Here is a 25135-nt window from a genome sequence, read left to right on the forward strand (position 1 = left end):
CGTTTTGGGGTCTCGGCTCCTTGGAAGGAGTTTTTGTCCGACCACGGAATCACGACTTGGGTTGGAAAGGACCCAAAGACCCATTCCAGCCCCCCCCCCTCAGGAATTTAAGCCCCATCTTCCCAAATTCCACCCTAATTCCAAAGGTTTATGTGCGGAGGACTCCGGGGCGGACCCGCGGGACCAGGAAACGCGGAGCCAAAACCCGAAACCCCAAAACTTGGCAAAATTCTCATTCCCTGCCCTGGAGCCTGGGACAGGGACCCGACAAAATCCCTGGAAAACCTTTGGAGCTCGACGGGAGCGGGCAGGGCTCGGAGCCGCTGCCGGATCCCGGGAGGTGTCACCTCCTGGCACCTCCCGAATCCCGCGCAAAGGTCCCCGTTCCGCCCGTTTGTTTAAACAAACACATTCCCGGCGGGACAAATCCCGAGGAATATCCAGCAGGGACACGGAGCTCAGGGGTCAGGTTAGCTCCGGGCTGGGGAATTGGGGATTTTCCCGTGATTTCTGCTGGCGGTGACGGCTCCGAGACACCCCGGCCGAGGGTTGCGGGAGCTTTGCTGCGCTCCCGGAGCTTTTTCCATGCTCCCGGATATTCCTGGAAGTGGGAATTGCAGCCCGCCGGGGGTGCTGAGAGCCCGCAGGTGCCTCCGGAGCGGGATGGAGTCGATCCAGCCGGGATTGACTCGTTCCACGCCGGCTTTTCCCAGGAAATGAAATCCCGCCCGGATCCGCCTGTGCTGGGATTGTCCAAGGTGTGTGATCCGTCCGGAACCGGGACCAGGTGGGGATGTGGGGGCAGCCCCATGGATTTGGGATTCAGCCCCACGGATCTGGGGTTCCGCCGGCAGCGGGGTTGGAAAACTGGGAAAACTCCGGGAAGGTGGTGGGGAGGAGGAATTCCTGCCCTTGGAGCGGGGAAACTGAGGCACGGAGTCACATTTCCCCCCCCCCCGCTCTGCCCTGCGGTGCTCTGGGGGTGCCCAGCTCCTCCCCGCCGCTGGATTATCCATAAATCCCACGGGAAGCACCTCCGGGAGTGGGGAAGAGGCCGTTTGACCCCCGAGGGGGACACGGGGGTTGTTCCTGATCCCTAAAAACCTCTGGAAAAGGGAATCGGGGGATGCCGAGGGCTGTGGGGCAGGGGGGGGGAAGAGGCAGCGGTGCCGGATTTGGGGAATGGGAGCGGCACCCCCGGCGCCGGGATTTGCGGGAAAAGGGTTAACAGGGAAAAGGATCTGGTTCGCCAAGTGGTTCCTGGTTTGTTTGGAGTGTGGGAGAGGAGGGGGAGGGGGCGCAGGGCTGGGACCCCGGGAACCGGGAATCTCCGGGCTGGGAATCGGGAATTGGGAATTTCCGGGTTGCACGGAGCTCACCCCCCCCTCCCCCCCCGCCCCATCGCCCGCAGGTAGGTCCGGGGTGACCCGGGGTGACCTGGGGGTGGCCCGAGACCCCCAGAGCTCCCCCTGAGCCTCCCCCCCCCCCCAAAACCCCTCCGGTGCCACTGTCACCTCTGTGGCCACCCCAGGGCCACCACCCAGCCCCTTCCCCGGTGTCCCCCCGGTGACTCCAAAAGGACACGGGACCCCCCCGGTGACTCCGATGGGACACGGGACCCCCCCCTGGTCACTCCAAAAGGACACGGGACCCCCCCCTGGTCACTCCAATGGGAAACGGGACCCCCCCCGGTCACTCCAAAAGGACACGGGACCCCCCCGGTGACTCCGATGGGACACGGGACCCCCCCCGGTCACTCCAAAAGGACACGGGACCCCCCCCGGTCACTCCAAAAGGACACGGGACCCCCCCCCGGTCACTCCAATGGGACACGGGACCCCCCCCGGTCACTCCAATGGGACACGGGACCCCCCCCGGCCGCTCCGATGGGACACGGGACCCCCCCCCGGTCACTCCAATGGGACACGGGACCCCCCCCGGTCACTCCAATGGGACACGGGACCCCCCCCCGGTCACTCCAATGGGACAGGGGACCCCCCCTGGTCACTCCAAAAGGACACGGGACCCCCCATGGTCACTCCGATGGGACACGGGACCCCCCCGGTCACTCCAAAAGGACACGGGACCCCCCCTGGTCACTCCAAGGGGACACGGGACCCCTTCCCGGTCACTCCAAGGGGACACGGGAGCCCCCCTGGTCACTCCAAAAGGACACGGGACCCCCCCGGTCGCTCCAAGGGGACACGGGACCCCCCCGGTCACTCCAAGGGGACACGGGACCCCCCCGGTCGCTCCACTGGGACACGGGACCCCCCCGGTCACTCCAATGGGACAGGGGACCCCCCCTGGTCACTCCAAAAGGACACGGGACCCCCCCGGTCACTCCAATGGGACACGGGACCCCCCCGGCCGCTCCGATGGGACACGGGACCCCCCCCCGGTCACTCCAATGAGACACGGGACCCCCCCTGGTCACTCCAAAAGGACACGGGACCCTCCCGGTGACTCCGATGGGACACGGGGAGCGCCCCCCGTCCCCCCCGTCCCCCCGAGGTCACGACCCTCGAGCCCGTCCCTCGTCCCTCCGTTCCCAACTTCCCCCTGGATGGCCGCTGGTTGTTCCCTGATGCTGCCGGACAATCCAGGATTTTCTGGGCAAATCCTGGGAGCAGCCGCTGTCCCCCCCCCCCCCCCCACATTCCGCGTCACCCCCGGCTCCGAACCCCTCCGGCACCGCGATGGCTCCGCGCTTCCTCCTCTGGAGCGGGAATCCAAGCGGGAATTCCGGCAGGGTCCCAAGAGATGCTGGGAAGAGTGGGATGGGGTGCGGTGGCACCCACGGTGCCCTCCCCCCCCCGGGATTGGGGACACCTGATCCCGACCCGCTCCACTCCAAGGATGAGTTTGGCCGTTCCCAGCTCCCCAAAATCCCGCTGTTCCCGCATCCCATCCGGGATCCAAACCCGCCCGAGCAGCTCCCGGCCGCTCTCCACCAACATTTCGGGGGCTGCCCCCAGGGTCAGGATTTGGGGGGAGCTGCTCCAGGATCCCTTCCCTTTCCCAGCCAGCTCCCTGCTCCGGAGCATCCTGAGATTCCCAATTGGTTCTGGGAAGTTCCCGGGAATCCCGGTTGCTTTTCTGGGCACCTGGATGAGCCCGGGAGCCCCAAAATCTCCGGCGGCTCGCGGATTTCTGGGAAGAGCCGCGGTTGGGGTTTTCCCAGCGGGAGCTGCCCTGGAGCGGTGGCCACGCTCCGCTCGGCATTTTTTGAGGATTCCATGTTTATTTATTTCTTATTCCACGTTTGCGGCCGATCCCCGGCAGATCCAAGGGCAGACCCACAAAGGAAAGCGGGGATTTTTTTTTTTTTTTATTTATCAGCTGACCGGGCTGGGAATGTAAAAACAGGAAAACGGCTGAGCTCATCCCAGCTCATCCCAGCTCATCCCAGTCCCCTCCCTGTCCCCAGCGGGGTGAGTCTGGCCAGGGCCAGGGCAGGAGGTGCCAGCCCGGGAATGGTGTCGGGATTTGGGGATTGTGGGACCAGAGCCGTGGGATGGGGCACGGGGATCGGGAGGATCCACTGGGAGCAGCCCGGGATCCACCTGGATCAGGGCAAGGAAGGGAGGACGCGGTCCAAGCAGGAGCAGCTGGGTTGGGATGCTCGGGGGGTGTCGGGGTTCTGGGAGGGATGTTGGGATTCTCAGGGGATGTCGGGATTTCGGGAAGGGTGTCGAGATTCCCAGGAGTTTCCAGTCTCACGTGGCCTTTTAGGGGGGCCACGGCCAAGCTGAAATCCCCCAGATCCCATCTCAGATCCCACCCCAAACCTCTCCCTATTCCCATCCCACAACCCCTCCCGGCCCATCCCAAATCCACCCCAGATCCCATCCAAGGTCCCATCCCAGATCCCAGCTGCTCCCTGGACTAAACCCAGATCCCTCAAAGCTCCCTGAGCCCCCTCTCCCGAGATCCGGGGGGGGAGGTTTATCCCTCCCCTCAGGAGGTGGAAATTTTTGGGGGTTGGATGAGCAGCGTCCTTGCGGGGTCCCCCTGTGGCGGGAGGGTCCCATTCCCATTCCCATTCCCATTCCCATTCCCATTCCCATTCCCATTCCCATTCCCGCTCCACATCCCCCTTCCCAGCCGCTCTCATCCCGGTTAAATTCCTGGGAGTTTAATGAGTAACCAGGAGAGCTCGACCTCGGGGTGGGGGGCTTTGAGTGTCCCATTTTCCCCCCCCCGGGGGGGGGTTGGGGACCCTCCAGTGCCGCGGGGACACGTCCGGGAATGGGAATGTCCCCCCCTTGCTCCGGGGGCGGTGGGGCAGGGGGGCAGGGCTCGGCTGAGACCCCCCAAATTCATCTCACGGCCGGGCTGAGCCCCCCACCCCGACCCCTCCCCGCAGTGTCCGGCCCTGAGCGGCACCGGGAGCCCCCCCGTATCCTGGAGCCCCCCCACATCCTGGAGCCCCCCGACATCACCCTGAGGCCCTGCGGGGGGGTCCCCGCGGGGGTCGCGCCCCCGAGGCGCCGCTGTGTGTCCGTCCTGGAGCCTGGCACGGCCTGGGATGAGGAGGAGGAGGAGGAGGAGGAGGAGGAAGAGCGATTTCCCGGGGTGTCCCTGCGGAGATCCGGGACGTTCCGCAGCTCCCTGGATCCTTTCCGCCGGCACAGCTGGGAACCGGGCAAGGAGCCGCGGGGTATCCCCGGCTACGACCAGCTCAGGTAGGGGGGACCCCCGTGTCACCACCCCCCCCACCCCAGGACCCCCAAATCCGAACATGGGAACCTCCCATGTCCCTGTCCCTCATCCTGAGACCCCCAAATCCAGGCGTGGGAATCTCCCATGTCCCTGTCCCCCATCCCAGGACCCCCAAATCCGAACATGGGAACCTCCCATGTCCCTGTCCTCCATCCCGAGAGCCCCAAATTCAGTGGTGGGAACCTCCTATGTCCCTGTCCCTCATCCCTGACCCCCAAATCCGAACATGGGAACCTCCCATGTCCCTGTCCCTCATCCCAGGACCCCCAAATCCAGGCGTGGGAACCTCCCATGTCCCTGTCCCCCATCCCTAGCCCCCCAAATCCAGGGCTCAAGGACCATCCTGTGTCCCTGAGCCCTCCAAACCCATGGATTGAGACCCTCCGCGCATCCCTGCCTCGCTGAGAACACCCCGAAATTCCTGCTCACCCCTCGGGGACGGGTCCTGGATTTGGGGTGTCCCCCCAGCTGAAGTTCCCTGTGTCCCCCCCCCTCCACCAGCGACAGCCCCGAGCTCGGCTCCAGCGCGGAGCAGCTGGGGGGGCTCTGCCGGCGCCACCGGGACCCCCGGAGAGCCCCCCTGGTCCATAGCAGCGATGACCTGGACTCGCTGCTCTCCCAGGACGAGGAGGACGAGGCCGATGTGAAGCGGGCACAGGTGGGACCCTGCCGTCACCTCGGGGGTCACCCAGCACCCACCCGAGCCGGGGGGGGGTGGGGAGTGGGGACCCCCGGAGAGGGGATCGCTGTGAGAAAGTGGCATCCTGGTGGTTTTGCCGTCATCTTGGGTGGCTTTGTCATCGTCCTGGTGGCTTTGTCATCACCCCGAGTGGTTTTGTCATCGTCTTGGTGGCTTTGCCATCATTTTAGGTGACCTTGTCATCATTTTGGGTGGCTTTGCCGTCATCCTGGGCGCCTTTGCCATTGTCCTGGGGGATTTGCCATTGTCCTGCGTGACTTTGTCGTCATCTTGAGTGGCTTTGCCACGGTCCTGATGGCTTTGTCATTGTCCTTGTGCCTTTGCCATCATCCTGGGTGGCTTTGCCATCACCGCAAGTGGCTTTGCCATTGTCCGGCGTATCTTTGGGACCAGGACGCTCCTTCCCAACCCTTTCCCCTGGGAGCAGCTTCCTTTTGGGGACCAATGTCGGGGAGGGACCCATCCGGGGCCGGCCAGGGTGGCAGTGCCACTGTCCCCGTCCCCTCTGGCAGGAGGACGCGCGGAGGCTCCCGGCGCCCCGGGCCGGGCCCCACTCCCGGGGCTGGTCCCGCTCCAAATCCGCGTCGCTCGGTGTCATCGTCAGCGTCCCCGGCGAGGAGGGTGAGTCTGGCCCCCCAACCCCCCCCAAGGACCCTCGTGTCCCCCCGGCGCTGTCCCTGCTCCGACCTCGCCGGTAACGACCCAAAATCGATGGCGCTGCCACCGCAGTTAATTACGGCCCCTCCTTCCCCCCCCCCCTCCTTCGCCCCCGGCAGCTCCTCGCGGCCCTTTTAAAATTCCTTTCCCCTTTTCCAGCTGCCGAAATTCCCCCGTTCGCCTCCCAGCAGAGCCTGGTCAGAGGGTGAGTCCCCTCCCCGTCCCTCTCCGTGTCCCCTCCTGTCCCTGCCCTGGCCCCCTCCTGGCCCCGCACTGTCCCGTCCCCTCCCCGCTCCTGTCACAGCCCATTCCCGTCCTCATTAGGGCCGTTGTTCCCGGGAATCGTCACGCCGGGGACTGGCCGGGAGCCCCGCGGGGACGAGCGGGGACAGGGATGGGGACGGGGACAGGGATGGGGACAGGGACAGGGATGGGGACAGAGACAGGGACAGGGATGGGGACACGCTGGCCTGAACCACCGCTCCGCGAAGGATGAGGCTCGTCCCCCTTCAAAGGTGGCTCGTCCCCCTTCAAAGGTGGCTCGTCCCCCTCTGAAGGCGATTTATCCCCGTCCGAGGGCATCTTATCCCCCCTCGAGGGTGGCTTGTCGCCTCCGAAGTGGATTTGTCCCCATCCAGGGTGCTTTGTCCCCTTCCCAGCGTGGCTCGTGTCCCCCCCCCCCCCTCCACGCCGTGATTTGGCCCCTCCAAGGGAGCTTTGTCCCCGTCTGAGGATGTCCCCAAGGAACCAGGACCACCCAGGACAGGAGGGACCTCCCCCCCCCCCCCAAAGTCGGGGCTGTCCCCCCAAAACCCGCGACCCCGCTCCCCAAATCGAGGGGCAGAGACACGGGGGGGGCCCGGAAGGGGACAGAGGGGGCTCGGGGGGGGGACAGAGGGGGCTCTGTGGTGGCCCAGCTGGGAGCGGGGAGGGGACACGCACGCTCCTCCCCGTTCCCGGCGGGGACAGAGCGGGATTGTCCAGCGGGATTGTCCAGCGGGATTGTCCAGCGGGATCCTCCTCCTGCAGCGCCGGGAGCGGCGAGCGGCTGGCGGGGGAGGTGGGGACCCCCCCGGGCCGGGAAGGGACCCCCCTGGACAGGACCCTCAGCTTCATCCGCAGGATGACCGGGAAGACAAAGGTAGGGAAAAACGGGAGCGGGGGGTGGGAGCGGCTGCGCGGGGCGCGGCGGGATGGGATAGAGGGATAACGGGATAGCGAGATAACGGGATAACGGGATGGGTTCATGGATGCTCCGCCGTGCCTCAGTTTCCCGGCTCCGTCCCTCGCTGTTTCCCAGACTTTGGGATCTAAAAAAAGAGGAAAACGTGGAACGCCCTCAAGGAAGGGATCCCAAGCGGATCCCCCCCGGCTCATCCCGGCCTTTCCTGCGGCCATCCCTTCCTCGGGAATGTTTTCCTCCAGCTCCTTCCCCCCTCCCGTGCCTCAGTTTCCCATCTCCCGCCCGTTCCTGGGGCGCTTTGGTGACCCCCCCCCCCCTCACCCCCATTTCGGGGGGGACTCGGGGGAGAAACTGAGGCACGAGGGGACACAGCGGCCGGCGCTGGCTTTGTCCCCGTGGCTGCCACCCCAGGCCGGTTTTGGGGGGGGCCAAACCCCGCTCGGTCCCCCCCCGGGCGGCCCCGATTCGCCGCCATTCGGAGCCGTTAATCCCCGACCTCCTCCTCCCGCTCCTCCTCCCGCTCTTCCCGCCGGATTAGCCGCCAGCTGTTCCCATCTGGGGGGGCCCCGCACCCCCCTCCCGGCTCCAAATCCCGCCTGGAACAGCCGCGGGATCCGGAACCGCCCGGCGGGATGGCTCCAGCCTCATCCCGACATCCCCGCAGGGCCGCGGCGGGCTGAAATCCGGGATTCGTCGGGATGTTTATTAGGATGCTTGGGGTTTTGTAGGGAAAAGGAGCCTGGAAGTTGGGGGGCGCTGGAAGGGGGGGGGGGGGGGGCTCCGGCTCCGTGTCGGGATGGGGATGGGAAGGGGGTCGATCCCGGCTGGAAAAGCGCGATGTGGAAGAAATGATTCTTCCCGAAAAGGTTATTTCGGGAAGAAATAATAATCCTGCAACGGGGCGGGGGGGGGGGGGCCGTCGGGGCCCCTTTGGGGGGCTCCACCCGTGGGAACGGCCACCCCAGGGGTCCTGGGGGGGTCCCCGCGTCGCCCCCCGAGCCCGGGGATGAACGGAGGGACCCGAGGGGGGGGGGGGCTGCGGAGTGTGGGGGAGACGCCCCCCAGATCCGGCACCGGCGATTCCCGGTGGGAAGTTTTGTGGAGGGGCCGGTGCTGGGGTGACTCCGGGGGGTCTCCTGCAGCCGGACCCACCCCCCCACCCCGTTTCCTTCCTTCCGGAGTTTTCGTGGCTGAGCCGGCGCTTCCCCTCGGCCTCCGTGGGGTTTTCCAGTGGGGATCCACGTGGGAAGAGGCGCCGGACCCGCTGCGGTCGCCTCTGGAGCATCCGGAGGCCTCTCCGGGGGTTCCTTCCATGGTTTTGGGGCTGTTTTGGGGTAACGGCCGGGGAGGAGGGAGCAGAAGTGAATCGCGGCCCCGGGTGTGTCCGGGAGGAAATGAGGAATCGGGAATGTGGGTGAAAGGGGGGGGTCTGACCACGTCCTCCGCTGCTCCGGGGGCCCCCGAGGGTTTGATTCCACTTTGGTGACCAGGAGTTAATTAAAATCCGCAATTTAATTAAAATCCAGCCTCGGCAGGCCGGGAACGAGCCCGGGAAGGAGTCGGGAATGAGTCAGAAACGAGGCCCAGCCGCTTCCATGGATCCGCTCCGACCCTGGCCTTGGCATTTTGGATGTTTTCCTGGATCCCAACTTTTCCTCTTCCCGGGGAACGGCCATCCCACCCTCCGTGGGCGCATCCCATCCCTGTCCCATGGGATTTGTGGGTCCAGATGCGGCACCAGCCCTGCTATTCCCTTGGCACCGGCGCTGTTTTCCATAGGGAAACTGAGGCAGCCGGGAATGGTGACACCTCTCCATGGCACCGGTGGCTTTCCCTGGTTATCCATTAATCCAAGCGCTGCCGGTGCCGCTCCTGTTTCCATCCCCTCGGTGCTGCCGGGCCCGGGAATGCGGGATCAAGGATTATTCCCTAAGGAGCCGCTTGCATCCCGGAATGGGGTGCGTGGCTTTGTCCTGGGGCTCCCCAGGTGACACTCGGGGACTTTGGGATCCCCAAAAAGCCGCAGCCGGGACCCGGGAGCGTTATCTCGGGCTGGGAGCGGGATTGATCTGACAAATCCCGGCTTATCCCGGCGGAGTTAATGTTCAACCAACGCAGCTCCCGGTGCCAGGGCCTCTCCCAAGCTGCTATTTTAGGGGGGAAAAGCAACATTTCCCCAAAATAGCACCTTTATCCCAACTGTCCATCCCTAGGGAAGTGCCAGCACCCGTGGAGCGGCTTTCCCGGGAAGGGTCCAGCCTGGATTTGGTGCAGTTGGGAGATAAAAGCCCCGAAATGGAGGAGAACAGGGTTGGGATTTGTGTCACCCCAAAAAAGGCGCTTTGGGGGTATCCGGGGCTCGGGGCCTTTGGGAGGGGTGGAATCCGATGGGATTCGCTGCTTCCTTTTGGGATTCCAGCCGCGGTGTCACCCTGGGATGGCAGCGGGGTGTTCCCGAAGGTCAGGGGTTTCCAGGGAGTGCGCGAGGGGGGAAACTGAGGCACGGGAGAGGAAGGGCTGGACTTGGGGCCACATCCGGGGTGCTGGGGCCAGAGCAGGGGGGGCTCCGAGGGACGATCCCGAGGGACGCCGGGCGTGATCCGAGGGGACTCCGGGGACGGATTCCAAGGGATGCTGGGTGTTGATCCAGGACGTCTCTGGGCACCAATCCCAAGGGATGCCGGGCTGCGGCTGCAGGAGCTGATCCCTCTGGGATGTTGGGATCCAGACCCTCGGGATGCTGCGGTGGGGTGGCCAGAGCTGGGCTGACTCCAAAGTCTGATCCCTTGGGATGCTTGGGAGCTGATCCCGTGGGATGCTGGGGTACCGATCCCGGAGGACAGCACGGGGCTGATCCCGGGGATGCTGATCCCTCGGGGCGCTGGGATGCTGATCCCGGGGATGCTGATCCCTTGGGGCGCTGGGATGCTGATCCCGGGGATGCTGATCCCTCGGATGCTGATCCTGGGGGTGCCGATCCCTCGGGATGCCGGTCCCGGGGGCGCCGATGCGGGGGTGACTCCAGGGTGCCGATCCCTCGGGATGCCGGTCCCCCGGGAGGCCGATCCCGGCTGGATCCCGGGGTTCCCGGCTGGATCCCGGGGACCCCGCGCGAACAAAGGCCCCGCGGGCAGCACGAGGCCGGGGGCCGGCGCGGCCCGCCCCCGGGGGGCGGGACCGGCAGGGACCGGGCAGGGACCGGGAGCACCGGGAGGGACCGGGAAGGAGCCGGGAAAGAGCCAGGAAAGAGCCGGGAGGGCTCCGGGAAGGACCGGGAAGGACCAGGAGCACCGGGAGGGAGCCGGGAGCGCTCCCTGGATTATGTCCCGTATCGAGTCGCTGTCGCGACACAGGAGCGATCGCGCCAAGGTGGGTCCCGGCGAGCGCAGCTCCCCCCCCCCGAGAGAGGTCCCCCCTTTTCCAGCCCCTATTTTGGGGTGGGGGGGCTTTTCCCTCCCCGCTCCTGTTTGGGGGGGAGGGAGGGGTCACCCCGACTTGGGGGGGCTCTGCCCTTCCCCACGCAGCCGGGGGGGGGGGGGGGAGAAGAGGGGTTGGGGGGGGTTTTGGGGGGCGCGGGGTGATGCTCGTAGAGGCGGGGGAGGGGGGGTCCCACACTTCGGGGGTCCCGGTGGGAGGGGGCGGAGGGCGGGGAGGGGGCGAGGCCCCCCCCCCCCAGCTGCTCCCCATTGTGCATCGGGGGGTGCCGGAGGAACAATGACCCCCTGCCCGCGCACCCCCGCAGCTCCGGGGACCCCCGCGTGTCCCCCTCCCCCCCCAACTTCTCCGCATCCCCAAACTTCCCCCCGACTCTTCCCCATCCTCCTTTCCGCCGACGCCGGAGCTTTGGGTGACGCGAGGATGAGGATGAGGAAGTCGCCTTCCCCTCCTGCCGAGCGGGGGGGGGGGGGAGAAGTTTTAGGGACCCCCCCCCCCCACCTCAATTTTATCGCTCCCCATGGAGACAAAGCCCGGCGGCGGCGGAGGGGGAGAGGTCGGGGATGGGGAAACTGAGGCACGGAGCGTTCCGGGAGCGCGTCCGCGGCTCTGACTCCCGTGACCGGGGGTGGTGCGGTGGGGGCCCGAGCATGTGGCAATGCCGGCGTGGCGAAACGCCGGGCGGGGGGGGCACGGGGGGTGCCCCGCGGGCGCTGCGGGGCTTTGTGTGCCCGCCGTGCGCACAACGGGGGGGGGGAGGAGAGGGGGGCAACGCTCTGTGCCCCCTCCCGAGCCTCAGTTTACCCCAAAATTGTGATTTTTTTGGCGAGGGGGGGGGGACCCCGGAGCCGCCGCTCCCCCCGTCCCGACCGCTCTTGGGTGCACTGAGTTGGTCGGGCCTGAGCTCTACGGGCAGCGGGAGGGGGGGGGGGGGGGAAGTCTGGGGGTGCTCCCACCCCGGGGAAGGGTTTGGGGGAGGTCAGGAGATGGTTTTGGGGGGGGGTCGAGGGTGTTTTTGGGTGGTTTTGTGGAAGGGGGAAGTGGTTGTCGGTCCCTGCGCCGCCCGGGGGCGGGGGAGAAATGGGGTTTTTTGTTTAAAGAAAGTTTCGTCCGAGAGATTTTCGCCCCACCCAGGGCCGGGGGGGGGGGGTTAGAGGGGTTGGGGGGTCGGGGGGACCCCCCCGCGGAGGGGTCGGCACCCAGGGGGATCCGCAAAGCCCCCGCCGTGCCCGGCTGGGATGGGACATGTGGGGACCCCCCCGCCACCCCCCCCGCGGCTTTACGGGGGATCCTCTCCTGCTTTTTGGGGGGGGGGGGGCATCTCCTGACCCCCCCCCCCGCCCTCTCTGGTGCCCCCAAAACAGCACAGGGGGGTCCCGCTATCCCAGATCTCCCCTCCTCAGCTGCGCCCCTAAACCCGGGGGCTTCAAACCTCCGAGGGGGCAAATTTGGGGGTGTCGGGGGGGGGGGGGTCACCCGCTGTTTTTTTTGGTGGGGGAGGAACTGCTGGGGGTCCCCCCCGTGTTTCCCGTCCCGGCCCAGCGGGGTCTTTGTTGCCTCGGCGGTGGCTTTGTTCGACGCCGGGGTGGCAGGAGGGGGGGGCTACCCCAAAGAGGGGGGGGGGGCCGTCCCCAAAGAGCGGCGGGACCGTCCCCAAAAAGGAGGGAACTGCCCCCAAAAAGTGTGTGTGTGTTTGGGGGGGGGGGGACGACTCATCCCCAGTAGCTCCGTGACGCCGTTTCGGGGTTCAGCTCCATCAAACCTCTGTCGGTTTTGGGGCGGGGGTTCCTCCCTTCACACCCGGTGCCGTTTTTAGGGTGGGGATGGCCCCGAGGGGGTTTGACAGCACCCCCAAAAACTCCTCCCGAGCTCCGCCCGGAGTTTTCGGGCCTGGAGGGGGCCCCGGGCCGGAAGAAGAACCCGAAAAGCCCCGTCTCTATTTAAAGCACTGAAATTCCCCGCACGGAGCAGCCGCGTGTCCCGGCACCCCCGGTTTGTGGCCGCGCGGTTGGGGTTTGGGGGGGCGCGGGGAGGGGTGGGGGGCATCTTTGTGTTGGGGTCTCCACTGCTGGGGGGGTTTTGGGGGTGTGCAGCCGCTCCCCTCTTCCTCCCCCCCCTCACTCCCTCCCCGGAGTCTTTAGGGCTTCGTGTCCCCCAAATTCCCCCCCCCCTCAGGGGCGCGCCGTGACCCCCCCCACAAACCCACAGTGCTGTCCCCCCCCCACCTACAGAGGGATGAGGGGGTGCGGGACACCCCCAGCCCCCCAAAATCCTCCCAGGGTTTTTTTTTGGGGGGGCGGCGCCGGTTGCGCGTGTGTGACCCCCCCCCCCCTTCCCCTGTGGGTTTTGTGAGGGGGGGGTCCCGGTAGAGACCCCCAGGTTGGTGGGGGGGGTCCCAGGCCGGGCGGGGGCAGCGGTTGGGGGGGGGGGAGGGAGCAGGAAGCGGCCGCGGCTCCTGCCTTTGTCTGGCGCGGTTCGGTTTCCTTCGGGGAGGGGAAAGACGGGGGGGGGGGGCCCAAAACGGGGAGGAAAACACGGAAATAGGGAAGGGAGAAAAGCTGGGGAAGAGGGGGGGTGGGAAGGAAGAAAAACGGTCCAAAAAAAGAGAGAAAAAATTGCGGGGGGGGGGGGGGTGGGAAAAAGCGGAGAAAAAAAGGAAAATAAGGTGTGGAAAAAAAAAAAAAGGGAAAATAAGCGGGGGGGAAAGGAGGGAAAGAAGGAAAAAAGAGGGGGGAAAGCGGCGAAAAAAAAGGAAAGATCTGCTAAAAAGGAAAATGCAGTGAAAAAAGGAAAATAAGCATAAAAAAGGGAAAGCCGTAAAAAAGGGGGGAAGCGGTAAGAAAAGGGGTGAAAAAAGATAAGAAAAGAAAATCGGGGGTGGAAAAGGAAAGAAAAGCAGAAAGAAAGATAAAGGAAAGAAAGTGGAGGAAAGGAAAAGGAAAAAAAAAAATAGGGGAGAAAAAGGCGAAAAGAATAAAGGGAAAGCCAAGGAAAAAAAAAGCACAAAATGAAAGAAAAAGAAAAGAAAGCAAATAAAGGGAGGGGGAGAGAAAAGAAACGAACAAAAAAAAACCGGACGAAAAGCAAAGAAAAACAAACAAAACCGGCGGAGCCGAGGGAAAAAATCAAAGGAAAACAAACAAGCGGGCGGGAACAATCGCGCCCGGGGCGGATGTCGCGGCCGATGTCGCGGCCGGAGGCGCCGCCGGGGCCCGGGGGGGGTCGGGGCTCGGGGGGGGTCGGGATGTGCTGCTGCTCCTGCGCCCCGTTCCCGGCCGACGGGGAGGCGGAGGGACCCCTGAGCCGAGAGCGGGTGAGCCCCCCCGGGACCCCCGCCCGGGGCTGGGGACGCGGGGTGACACCGGGGATCCCAGTCCTGATCCGCGGGGTCCCACTGGTGTCCCGTGGGGTCCCAGTCCTGATCCGCGGGGTCCCAGTCCTGCTCCGTGGGGTCCCAGTCCTGATCCGCGGGGTCCCAGTCCTGATCCGCGGGGTCCCAGTCCTGCTCCGTGGGGTCCCAGTCCTGATCCGTGGGGTCCCAGTCCTGATCCGCGGGGTCCCAGTCCTGCTCCGTGGGGTCCCAGTCCTGATCCGTGGGGTCCCAGTCCTGCTCCGCGGGGTCCCAGTCTTGATCCGTGGGGTCCCAGTCCTGTCCATGGGGTCCTACTGGTGTCCCGTGGGGTCCCAGTCCTGTCCGTGGGGTCCCAGTCCTGATCCATGGGGTCCCAGTCCTGATCCGCAGGGTCCCACTGGTGTCTCACGCCTGCTCCGTGGGGTCCCAGTCCTGTTCATGGGGTCCCAGTCCTGATCTGTGGGGTCCCACTGGTGTCTCACGCCTGCTCCGTGGGGTCCCAGTCCTGATCTGTGGGGTCCCAGTCCTGCTCCATGGGGACCCAGTCCTGATCCGAGGGGTCCCACTGGTGTTCCGTGGGGTCCCACTCCTGTCCGTGGGGTCCCAGTCCTGATCCGCGGGGTCCCAGTCCTGATCCGCGGGGTCCCACTGGTGTCTCACGCCCGCTCTGTGGGGTCCCAGTCCTGTCCGCGGGGTCCCACTGGTGTCCCGTGGGGTCCCAGTCCTGTCCATGGGGTCCCACTGGTGTCCCGTGGGGTCCCACTCCTGTCCGTGGGGTCCCAGTCCTGTCCATGGGGTCCCAGTCCTGTCCGTGGGGTCCCAGTCCTGATCCGCGGGGTCCCACTGGTGTCCCGTGGGGTCCCACTCCTGTCCATGGGGTCCCAGTCCTGTCCGTGGGGTCCCAGTCCTGATCCGCGGGGTCCCACTGGTGTCCCGTGGGGTCCCACTCCTGCCCCATGGCTGCCCCCCCCGTTCTTCCTCATCTCCCTTCCCCCTCTCCCGGCCTCCCCCAGGGGTCCCCCGGCTCCTCCCGGGGGTCCCTCAGCCTCTCCCCACCCTCGGGGGGAGGGGGGGTCGGGAGCAGGGCCGACCCCCTTTGGCGTTGGGACGGGTGTTTGGGAAGGGGAACTGGGTGGTCCCGAAGCGCCGCCGTTTTGGGGGGCTGTTGGTGGGCGCCCCAAGTGCCCCGACCCGCCGGGCTCAGCGCCGGTGCCAGGCACTGCCTGGGCCGCGGGGGTGGCGAGGGGGGGGCACAAAGGCCTCTCTGTGCCCTTTGGGGGGTGGGGGGGGTCCGAGGCGAGCACGGGGACACTCGGGGGTGACACCGGCTTGCTCCCCTTTTCCATGCGGGAAACCCAAACCGACCCCCACTCCCCCCCCCCCGCCCCCCAAAACCCATCCCCGTGGGGGCTCAGCCGTCTCCCGACCTCCCATTTTGGGGCGAAAAAGGGTGAAACCCCTCAATTTGGCTAAAAATAGGAGGGGGGGTGGGGGGAGCGCAGGACGATGTCCCCAACCCCCCACGGGGCAGCGTCACCCCCGGCTGCGCCCCCGCACCCCGTCCCCATTGGGGCTGGCGCCGGGGGGGGGGGGCCGTGCCGGGGCGGGGGGGGATCTCTCCCGCAGCCTCCGGTTGCCGTGGAGACGGGATGCTGGGAAGCGGGAGCGAGCGCAGGGAGCGGGGGTGCTCTCTCCCCGTCCTCCGGGCTCCCCGCCGACCCCACGGGGGACCGGCCGCTCCCGCAGCCCGCCCGGCTCCCCGCAGCCATGAGCCGCGTCCCGAGACCGGCGGGGGGGGGCCGGGGGGCGGCCGCGGTGCCGCAGCCCCGTCAGGCGTCCGGTGCCGCTGTCCGGGCAGGGCAAGGATAAGGAGAGGATGAAGGAAGGGAAGGAGAAGGACGCGCGTTACACCAACGGGCACCTCTTCACCACCATCTCCGTGTCCGGCATGACCATGTGCTTCGCCTGCAACAAGAGCATCACGGCCAAGGAAGCGCTCGTGTGTCCCAGTGAGTGCCCGGGGGATCCAGGGGGGAGCCGGGGGGGGGGATATTCCAGGTGGATGTGCCAGGGGAAGGGGGTGCCAAGGGGGATATGCCAGGGGGGGATGTGCTGTGGCAGTCCACGGTGGCATTGCTGGGGTGGTGTTGCTGGGTGTAGCTTTGCCGGGGTGGAGTTGATGGGGTGGCTTTGCCAGGGTGGCTTTGCCAGGGTGGCATTTCCAGCTTGGCTTTGCCAGGGCAGAAATGCCACCGTGGCTTTGCTGCAGTGGCTTTGCCGGGGTGGCATTGCTGGGGTGGCTTTTCCAGAGCCGAGTTGCCAGGGTAGCTTTGCCGCAGTGGCTTTTTTGGGATGGCTCTTCCAGGGTGGCTTTTCCTTCATGGTTTTGCCCGGGTGGCATGGCTGGGGTGGACATGATGGGGTGGCTTTGCCAGGTTGGCTCTGCCAGGGTGGAATTGCCAAGGGTGGCTTTGCTGCAGTGGCTTTGCCAGGGTGGATTTGCCAGCATGGCTTTCCCATCCTGGTTTTGCCAGGATGGATTTCCCGGGGTGGATGTGCCAAGGGCAGAATTGCCAGGGTGGCTTTTCCAGGTTCAAATTTCCAGGGTGGCTTTGCTGCAGTGGCTTTGCCGGGGTGGATTTGGTGGGGTGCCTTTGCCAGGGTGGCTTTGCTGGAATGGAATGGCCAGGATGGATTTTCTGGGGTGGCTTTCTCATGGTGGCTTTGCCAGGGTGACATTTCCATGGTGGCTTGGCCAGGGTGGCTTTGCCGCAGTGACTTTTCCGGTGTGGATTTGCCAGGGTGGCTTTTCCTGGGGTGGCTTTTCCATGGCAACTTAGCCAGGACGGCTTTGCCGCAGTGGCCTTTGCCAGGGTGGCTTTTCCTGGGGTGGCTTTTCCATGGCGGCTTTGCCGGGGTGGCTTTGCCGCAGTGGCTTTTCCTGGGGTGGCTTTTTTTGGGATGACTTTTTTTGGGGTGGCTTTGCTGGGGCGGAATTGCTGGGGTGGCTTTGTCAGATTGGATTTGCCGCAGTGGCTTTGCCAGGGTGGCTTTTTTTGGGATGGCTTTTTTTGGGGTGGCTTTGCCAGGATGACTTTTCCAGGATGACTTTGCCATGGTGGCTTTTCCAAGATGGCTTTTCTGGGGTGGCTTTTCCACCGTGGCTTTGCCGCAATGGGCACCGCAGTGCCCATTCCCACAGCCCGGTTCCTCCCGGATTTGTGCCCTGGAGCAGGAGATGGTTTCTCCATCCTGGCACATCCCGGCTCCCTGGCGCTGGTGGCCCTGGGCTGGCACTGGTGGCCCCGGTCTGGCGCGGTGCCCTCGGGGTTGGGGCAGCTGCTCCCTGGCAGCTGCAGCTCCGGCAGCGCCTGGTGATCCGCATCCACCCGCATTCCCACCACATCTGCTGCCGTCACTCTGCCAGGATCCGGGGGAAGGGAGGGTGGCAGGAGGGTCCCCGTGGCCTCCCCGTCACCGCTCCGTGTCCCCCAGCCTGCAACGTCACCATCCACAACCGCTGCAAGGACACCCTGCCCAACTGCACCAAGGTGAAGCAGAAGGTGAGCGTGGGTGACGCGAGCCGGGTGGGTGAGGGGTTTGTGGGGGATGAGGGAATGGGGGGATGCGGGAATTGGGGACAAACGAGGACAGTGACGCTTCCGCTCCCCCCGCAGCAGCAGAAGGCGGCGCTGCTGAAGAACAGCTCAGCCCTGCAGTCGGTGTCCCTGCGCAACAAGAGTGAGTGGGGGGGAGCTTCCCTTCCCTTCCCTTCCCTTCCCTTCCCTTCCCTTCCCTTCCCTTCCCTTCCCTTCCCTTCCCTTCCCTTCCCTTCCCTTCCCTTCCCTTCCCTTCCCTTCCCTTCCCTTCCCTTCCCTTCCCTTCCCTTCCCTTCCCTTCCCTTCCCTTCCCTTCCCTTCCCTTCCCTTCCCTTCCCTGTGTCCCTGCACAGCCTGGGGGGTGACAGGGGGGTCCTGGCACTGACCCCCCGGTGTCCCCCCGCCCCAGATGCCATCCGGGAGCGCCCCAATTCCGCCATCTACCCCTCGGAGAGCTTCCGGCAGACGCTGCTGGGATCCCGCCGCGGCCGCCCTTCCTTGTCCCTCTCCAAGAGCGTCTCCACCACCAACATCTCGGGGTAAGGGCAGGAAAACGGGGGGGGACAGGGGGATCCGGGGGTGTCCCCAGTGTCCCCATCACGTCCCACCCCCTCCCCCAGGACGTTCAACGATGACTCCCCCCTGGGCATCCGGCGGATCCTGTCCCAGTCCACGGATTCCCTCAACATGCGCAACCGGACGCTCTCCGTGGAGTCGCTGATCGACGAAGGTGGGGCCACCGCGGGGGGACGTGAGGATGCGGGGGAGGGACACGGGGAGCCCGTATCCCACCGATGTCACCTGCAGGCCCTGACGTCATCCTGAGCCAGCTGCTGAGCGATCTGGAGGCCGACGGGAAGGAGTTCGAGGCGGATTCCTGGAGCCTGGCGGTGGATAACAGCTTCCTGCAGCAGCACCGCATGGACGTCATGAAGCGTCAGGATGTCATCTACGGTGAGGGGACACGGGGACGGGGGACAGCGGGACAGGACGTAGGGATGGGGATGCAAGGATGGGAGACACGGGGACAGGGCGGGGGACACAGGAAGAGGTTGGAGAAGCAGGAACGGGGACACAGGGACAGGACAGGGGATGCAGGGACAGGGATGCAGCGATGAGGACACACGGTCAGGCTGGGTGGCCGTCCCTGGCGTCCTGTCCCCTCTGTGCCCTTGCCGGGGTGCTGTCCCTGTCCCCGGGGGTTCTGTCCCTGTCCCCGAGGTGACCGCGCCGTGCCCCCGCAGAGCTGATGCAGACGGAGCTGCACCACGTGCGGACGCTGAAGATCATGGGCGCCCTGTTCCGCAGGGCAATGCTGGAGGAGCTGCAGCTGGACCCCGGCACTGTCCAGCGCATCTTCCCCTGCCTCGACGAGCTCAGCCACATCCACGAGCGCTTCCTGGCCCAGCTCCTGGAGCGGCGCCGGGAATCGCTGGCCCAGGACAGCAACAAGAACTTCGTCATCGACCGCCTCGGTGACATCCTCGTCAGCCAGGTGGGCAGGGGGGACCGGGAAATGGGGGTACGAGGGGATGGGGTACCGGGGGATGGGGGTCCTGGGGGTGGGGATAGTGGGGTATTTGGGAGCCGGGGAATGGGGGTACTGGGGGATCACAGTGCCAAGAAATGGGGTACCAGGGGATGGGGATGCTGGAGGTGGGGATAGTGGATTTGGGAGCCGGGGAATGGGGGTACTGGGGGATCACAGTGCCAAGAAACGGGGGTACCAGGGGATGGGGATGCTGGGGGTGGGGATAGTGGGGGATTTGGGAGTCGGGGAATGGGGGTACTGGGGGATCACAGTGCCAAGAAACGGGGTACCAGGGGATGGGGATGCTGGGGGTGGGGATAGTGGATTTGGGAGCCGGGGAATGGGGGTACTGGGGGATCACAGTGCCAAGAAACGGGGGTACCAGGGGATGGGGATGCTGGCGGTGGGGATAGTGGGGGATTTGGGAGCCGGGGAATGGGGGTACTGGGGGATCACAGTGCCAAGAAATGGGGTACCAGGGGATGGGGATGCTGGGGGTGGGGATAGTGGGGGATTTGGGAGTCAGGGAATGGGGGTACTGGGGGATCACAGTGCCAAGAAATGGGGTACCAGGGGATGGGGATGCTGGAGGTGGGGATAGTGGGGGATTTGGGAGGTGGGGATAGTGGGGGATTTGGGAGTCGGGGAATGGGGGTACTGGGGGATCACAGTGCCAAGAAATGGGGTACCAGGGGATGGGGATGCTGGGGGTGGGGATAGTGGATTTGGGAGCCAGGGAATGGGGGTACTGGGGGATCACAGTGCCAAGAAACGGGGGTACCAGGGGATGGGGATGCTGGCGGTGGGGATAGTGGGGGATTTGGGAGCCGGGGAATGGGGGTACTGGGGGATCACAGTGCCAAGAAACGGGGGTACCAGGGGATGGGGATGCTGGGGGTGGGGATAGTGGATTTGGGAGCCAGGGAATGGGGGTACTGGGGGATCACAGTGCCAAGAAACGGGGGTACCAGGGGATGGGGATGCTGGCGGTGGGGATAGTGGGGGATTTGGGAGCCGGGGAATGGGGGTACTGGGGGATCACAGTGCCAAGAAATGGGGGTACCAGGGGATGGGGATGCTGGGGGACCTGGGGATAGGGATAGTGGGGGGACAGGAAATGGGCTACCAGGAAACCGGGATGCTTTGGGGTGTGGGGATGCCCGCGGATGGCAAAGGGGGGGACGCGCTCACTGATGTCCCCTCGTCGTTGCCGCTGCCAAGTTCTCGGGCCCGAGCGCGGAGCAGCTGCGCAAAGCCTACGCGGAGTTCTGCAGCAAACACACCAAGGCGCTCAAGGAGTACAAGGACCTGCTGGCCCGGGACAAGCGCTTCCAGCAGTTCATCCGGGTGGGCTCCACGGGGACCCCGGGCTGGGGATCGGGGGGTCTCCATCCTCTGGAGGAGGATGGGGGGTTGGGGGTCTCCCTGCACGTTCCAGGCTTTGTGCCCCAGTGGAAAACCCTTCTCCCAAATCCGTGCTTCAGGTTCCCCAACTTGTGTCCCTCCCTAACTGAGCTCTGGGGGGGGGGTCACTGATGGAGAGGGGGGGTCCCTGCTGACGGAGTGTCCCCCCTGCCCCCCCAGCGGGTGACACGGTCCCCCCTCCTCCGCCGCCACGGCGTCCCCGAGTGCATCCTGCTGGTGACGCAGCGCATCACCAAGTACCCCGTGCTCATCGAGCGCATCCTCAAGAATTCCAAAGGTACCGGGGCTGCGGGAAGGGGCTGAGACCCGGGGCGCTGTGGGGCGGCGCCGGAATTCCACCCTCCCGCCCCCTGCTCGCAGACAACGAGGGGGACTGCGCCGACCTGTCGCGGGCGCTGCGGTTGGTGAAGGAGCTGCTCTCGGCCGTGGACGAGGAGGTTCACGCGTGGGAGCTCCGCGGGCGCCTCTGGGACGTTTTCCGGCGCGTGGACCCGCGGGCCAAGGTGCCGCTGCTCTGGGATAGCCGCCCCGGAGCCTTCGGGAGGGACGAGCTGCTCCGCAGGAAGCTGGTGCACAGCGGGGGGATGCTCTGGAAAACGGCGGCCGGGCGCTTCAAAGGTGGGAAGTGGCAGGGGGAAAGGGGAGAAATGGGAGTGGAGGATGTCCAGGGAGCAGGGGGTGGGGGTACCGGGGGAACCTGTTGTGGAATGGGGGTCCCCAGAGATTGGGGACGCCTGCGGAGCAGGATGCTGGGTCACCCCCTCTTCTCCACGGCTGAATTTGGGACTCGGGGTGGGGGGGGGGGTGGCCATGGGGCTCAGCGGGGGTGAATCCCCCCTGCTCACCCCCGCTCACTCCAGACGTCCTGGTGCTGCTGATGACGGACGTGCTCGTGTTCCTGCAAGAGAAGGACCAGAAATACACCTTCCCCATGCTGGTGAGCCGCCCCCTCCTCATCCCAACCCTCACCGCGGCTCCGCTGGGGCAGCATTCCCAGTTGCCAGCGCCTCCCAATCCCGCAGGACAAGCCGGCCGTCATCTCCCTGCAAAACCTGATCGTGCGGGACATCGCCAACCAGGAGAAGGGGATGTTCCTGATCAGCGCGGCCCCGCCCGAGATGTACGAGGTGCACGCGGCTTCCCGGGATGACCGCAACCACTGGATGAAGGTCATCCAGCAGGCCGTCAGCCTGTGAGTGCCCCCGGGAATTTGGGGATGGCCGGGAACCCCCCCCTCCCAGGAATCTCTTGGAAGGGCTGGGGGGGGGGGCCCTTGGTTGCAGGGTGGGTGGTGGTGGGCGCTGGGAGCTGGGGGGGAAGAAAGGGGGATGGATGTGGGGTGACGGAGCTGGGGGGATCCTGGCTCTGAGCCCCCATCCCGGCCCTCGCAGCTGTCCGAGCCGCCAGGATTTCCCCCTGATTGAGACCGAGACGGAAGCGTCCTTGCGGAAGCTGAAAGGTGGGGGCCCATCCCTGTTCCCTCACCCCGCCTCATCCCTGCATCCCTGCCTTATCCCCGCATCCCTGCTCATCCCCCCATCCCTGCCTCATCCCCCCATCCCTGCTCATCCCCGCATCCCTGCTCATCCCCCCATCCCTGCTCGTCCCACCCCATCCCTGCTCATCCCCGCATCCCTGCTCATCCCCCCATCCCTGCTCATCCCTGCATCCCTGCTCATCCCCCCATCCCTGCTCGTCCCACCCCATCCCTGCTCATCCCCGCATCCCTGCTCATCCCCCCATCCCTGCTCGTCCCACCCCATCCCTGCTCATCCCCCCATCCCTGCCTCATCCCCCCATCCCTGCTCATCCCCGCATCCCTGCCTCATCCCCCCATCCCTGCTCATCCCCCCATCCCTGCCTCATCCCCCCATCCCTGCTCATCCCCGCATCCCTGCTCATCCCCCCATCCCTGCTCATCCCACCCCATCCCCGCTGACCCCCCAATTCCCGCTCCCCCTCTCCAGAGCGGATGGAGCAGCACGACCGTCAGATCGCGGCGCTGCTGGAGGAGAAGGTCGGGATTTTTGCGGACATGCTGGCGCTGGGCAGCGGCTGCTCCGAGCCCCCCCCGGCCCCCCGCGGGACCCCCTTCCCTGGGGACCTCACCCGGGGCCCCCGCGGGGATGTGCTGCTGCATGACGCCATCCGGGAAGGTACGGGAGCTCCGGGATGGGGTGGCCCGGGGTGGGAAGGGGTGGGACGGGTACCCCAGGATGCCCCGGGATGCTCTGGGATGGAGATGTTTGGATGGGGAAACTGAGGCAGGGGTCCGGCGTGTGGGAGGGGCTCACGCTGCCCTTCCCCCACAGTGGAATGCCTGAAGGAGATTTTCACGGGATGCACCCGGGATCGGGACCAGAACCAGAACAACCCCCCCGAGGCCGAGAGCTGCCCCAGCCCCAGCACCAGCAGTAAGGGGGGATGGGGGGAGGGCGTGCTGGGTTGGGGGGGACCCCCGGGACCCCCCCTGAGGCTCACCCAGTGTCTCCCTGCAGACGGTGACTCCGGCAGCATCAACGGCTCCTTGGAATTCCGGGCAGATCCGGATGCTGGGCAGCGGGTGAGTTGGGGAGGGGGCACAGGGGGGCAGCTGGGGACCCCCCAGCCCGCACTGGGTTCCTCCGTGTCACCGCACTCTCTCCGCAGGACGGGAATGGGAATCAGGTCCCTCCGAGGGGATCCCAGGAGGTGAGGAAAGGGTTTCGGGGTGGGTGGGTGGTGTGTCTCCCCACAAGCGTGGTCACTCGGGGCTCACCGCCCACCCCCCCAAATCCTGTCCCCCCCAGGAGATCAACCAGCGCCTGGTGAACCTCTACGGGCTCCTGCTGCGGCTCCAGGTGGGACAAGGGGGCAGACAGGGGGAAGGGGGACGAAGGGGTACCCCCTACCCAAATCCATCCTGCTCCCAAATCCATTCCCTGCCGCCTTTCCCCCCCTTGCCCCCATTCCTCTCCTTCTTCCCATTCCCCCCTGAGCCCTCTTACCCCATCCCTTTATCCCCATTTCCCCTTTCCCCCCCCCCCCCCGTTCCCGTTTCCCTCTGACCCCTCTCCCTCCCGCAGGTCCAGCTGACCCATCAGGAGGTGCTGCTGGAGCTGCAGGTGCCGCCGGAGGGGCTGCAGCGGCCGCGGCCCCGCCGGGGCTCCCAGCCGGCCGTGCCGGTGACCGGGGGCGCGGAGCCGGGCGCCGGGGCGGAGCTGGCGCTGCTGCAGCGGCAGCACGGGCTGGTGCAGGAGGAGCTGAGCCGCTGCCGGCAGCTGTGCCAGGAACGGGCGCAGGAGGCGGCGGCTCTGGAGTCGCGGCTGCGGGACAGCGAGCGGGAGAGGTCCCGGTTGGAGCGGGAGCTGCAGGAGGCGCGGGGGACACCGGCGGGGCCGCGGGGGCGGAGGGCGGCGGAGCCCCGGCGCAGGAGCCTCCCGGCCGGGGATGCGCTGTACCTGAGCTTCACCCCCCCGCAGGTGGGCGCGGGGGCACCGGGGAGGGGGCACCGGGGGTGGGCACGGGCCGTGGGGAGCTGCGGGTGAAGGGTGGGGGTGGTGTGTGGCACGAGTTGTGTCCGGCCTCAGCCCCCCCTGGCGTGGGGGGCGCAGGGGATGAGGCCTGACCCCCCTCCCCCCCCCCCACCTCTCTTCCTCCCCCCCCACCCCAGCTGAGCCACGCCAGCCCCCCCGCCGGCCTCCCGTTCCATCCCCCCGCCTTCCCCAGCCCCCGGGATGAGCTGGAATTCCGGGGCGCCGATCCCGAGCGGCTGCGGGAGGGCGAAGACACCCTGGACGTGCTCCTGGAGGATGAGGGGGGCTTGGGGAGCCGCCACTCCCCCCCCGCCAGCCCCCGAGGTGGGTCCCCGTTTGGGGGAGGGGCAGCAGATCCCACCCTGGGGGTCCCCATCTTATTTTGGGTGGGGGGTTAACCTGGAGTTTTTCTCTAGATTTCCTGAGGATGCAGGATATTCCCGAGGAGGTGGAGAACAGCCAGGAGCTGAAGGAGGGCGACGGGGACAGTTAGGGACCCCCGCAGCCCCCACAGCACCCCACGATTCCCTCCCCAGGACACACCGGGGGCTGGATCCAACCGTGGGGAGCGTTGGGAAAAGCGGGATGGGGACGCTGCTATTCCCACGGGAGCCTTATGGGAACGGGTGGGGGGTCCGGTCGCCCCCTCCCCTACTCCAGCCCGGGGGGTGTGGGGGTGACATCGTGTCCCTCCTCTTCCCGCTGGGATTTATTTATTTATTTGGATGCTTTGGGGTGCGGGAGGCGGCCCCGGGGGGATGGGGGGGAACCCCCCGCTCCTGGGTCAGCGGTGACAGTGACTCCTCTTCCTCCCGCCCCCCCCGGTGTCGGGGGGCTGCCCAAGGGTGGGGCGGGGAGGGACGGGGTCCCCGCGGATTAACTGTAAAAACAAAGGACAAAAAACAACAGCAAAAAAAAAAAAAAGGAAAAATATAAAAAAAATTTGGAAAATCGTGAAAATGAAGAGTTCGGAGCCAAAATGAACGGGAAGGGGGCTGCGGGAGGCAGGCACC

General features: G+C 66.2%; 1 protein-coding gene across 5 annotated transcripts; it reads left to right on the forward strand.

Moving 5' to 3' along the window:
* Positions 1-449: 449 nt before the first annotated feature.
* ARHGEF2 (Rho/Rac guanine nucleotide exchange factor 2) lies at positions 450-25027 on the forward strand. Of its 5 annotated transcripts, XM_068995247.1 has the most exons (28): positions 450-469; positions 714-758; positions 4370-4688; positions 5227-5383; positions 5938-6046; positions 6242-6287; positions 7112-7223; positions 15911-16061; positions 17548-17615; positions 17730-17793; positions 18061-18190; positions 18272-18381; positions 18459-18605; positions 18896-19146; positions 20404-20529; positions 20767-20884; positions 20968-21225; positions 21468-21544; positions 21630-21799; positions 21999-22066; positions 22575-22763; positions 22920-23021; positions 23106-23170; positions 23257-23298; positions 23397-23447; positions 23673-24068; positions 24260-24446; positions 24539-25027. In XM_068995247.1, exons 7-28 carry the CDS (start codon positions 7206-7208, stop codon positions 24613-24615), a joined length of 2865 nt encoding a protein of 954 aa, XP_068851348.1. In that variant the 5' UTR covers positions 450-469; positions 714-758; positions 4370-4688; positions 5227-5383; positions 5938-6046; positions 6242-6287; positions 7112-7205; the 3' UTR covers positions 24616-25027. The 5 variants fall into 5 exon arrangements, with proteins under 5 accessions (XP_068851348.1, XP_068851349.1, XP_068851347.1 ...); XM_068995248.1 differs by lacking the exon at positions 450-469 and having other exon boundaries at positions 721-787; XM_068995246.1 differs by lacking the exons at positions 450-469; positions 714-758 and adding an exon at positions 3347-3434.
* Positions 25028-25135: the final 108 nt, after the last annotated feature.

The sequence above is a fragment of the Aphelocoma coerulescens genome, chromosome 25 (genome assembly GCF_041296385.1).
Source record: "Aphelocoma coerulescens isolate FSJ_1873_10779 chromosome 25, UR_Acoe_1.0, whole genome shotgun sequence".
Taxonomy (NCBI): Eukaryota; Metazoa; Chordata; class Aves; order Passeriformes; family Corvidae; genus Aphelocoma; species Aphelocoma coerulescens.

Bases quoted from the DNA above. Each gene is read 5' to 3' on its own strand.
- ARHGEF2 (XM_068995245.1), top strand. From the start codon at position 10,128: ATGCTGATCCCTCGGGGCGCTGGGATGCTGATCCCGGGGATGCTGATC. The intron at 19,147-20,403 runs GTGGGCAGGGGG...GCCGCTGCCAAG, and splicing joins GTGACATCCTCGTCAGCCAG to TTCTCGGGCCCGAGCGCGGA. The intron at 21,545-21,629 runs GTGAGCCGCCCC...CCAATCCCGCAG, and splicing joins AATACACCTTCCCCATGCTG to GACAAGCCGGCCGTCATCTC.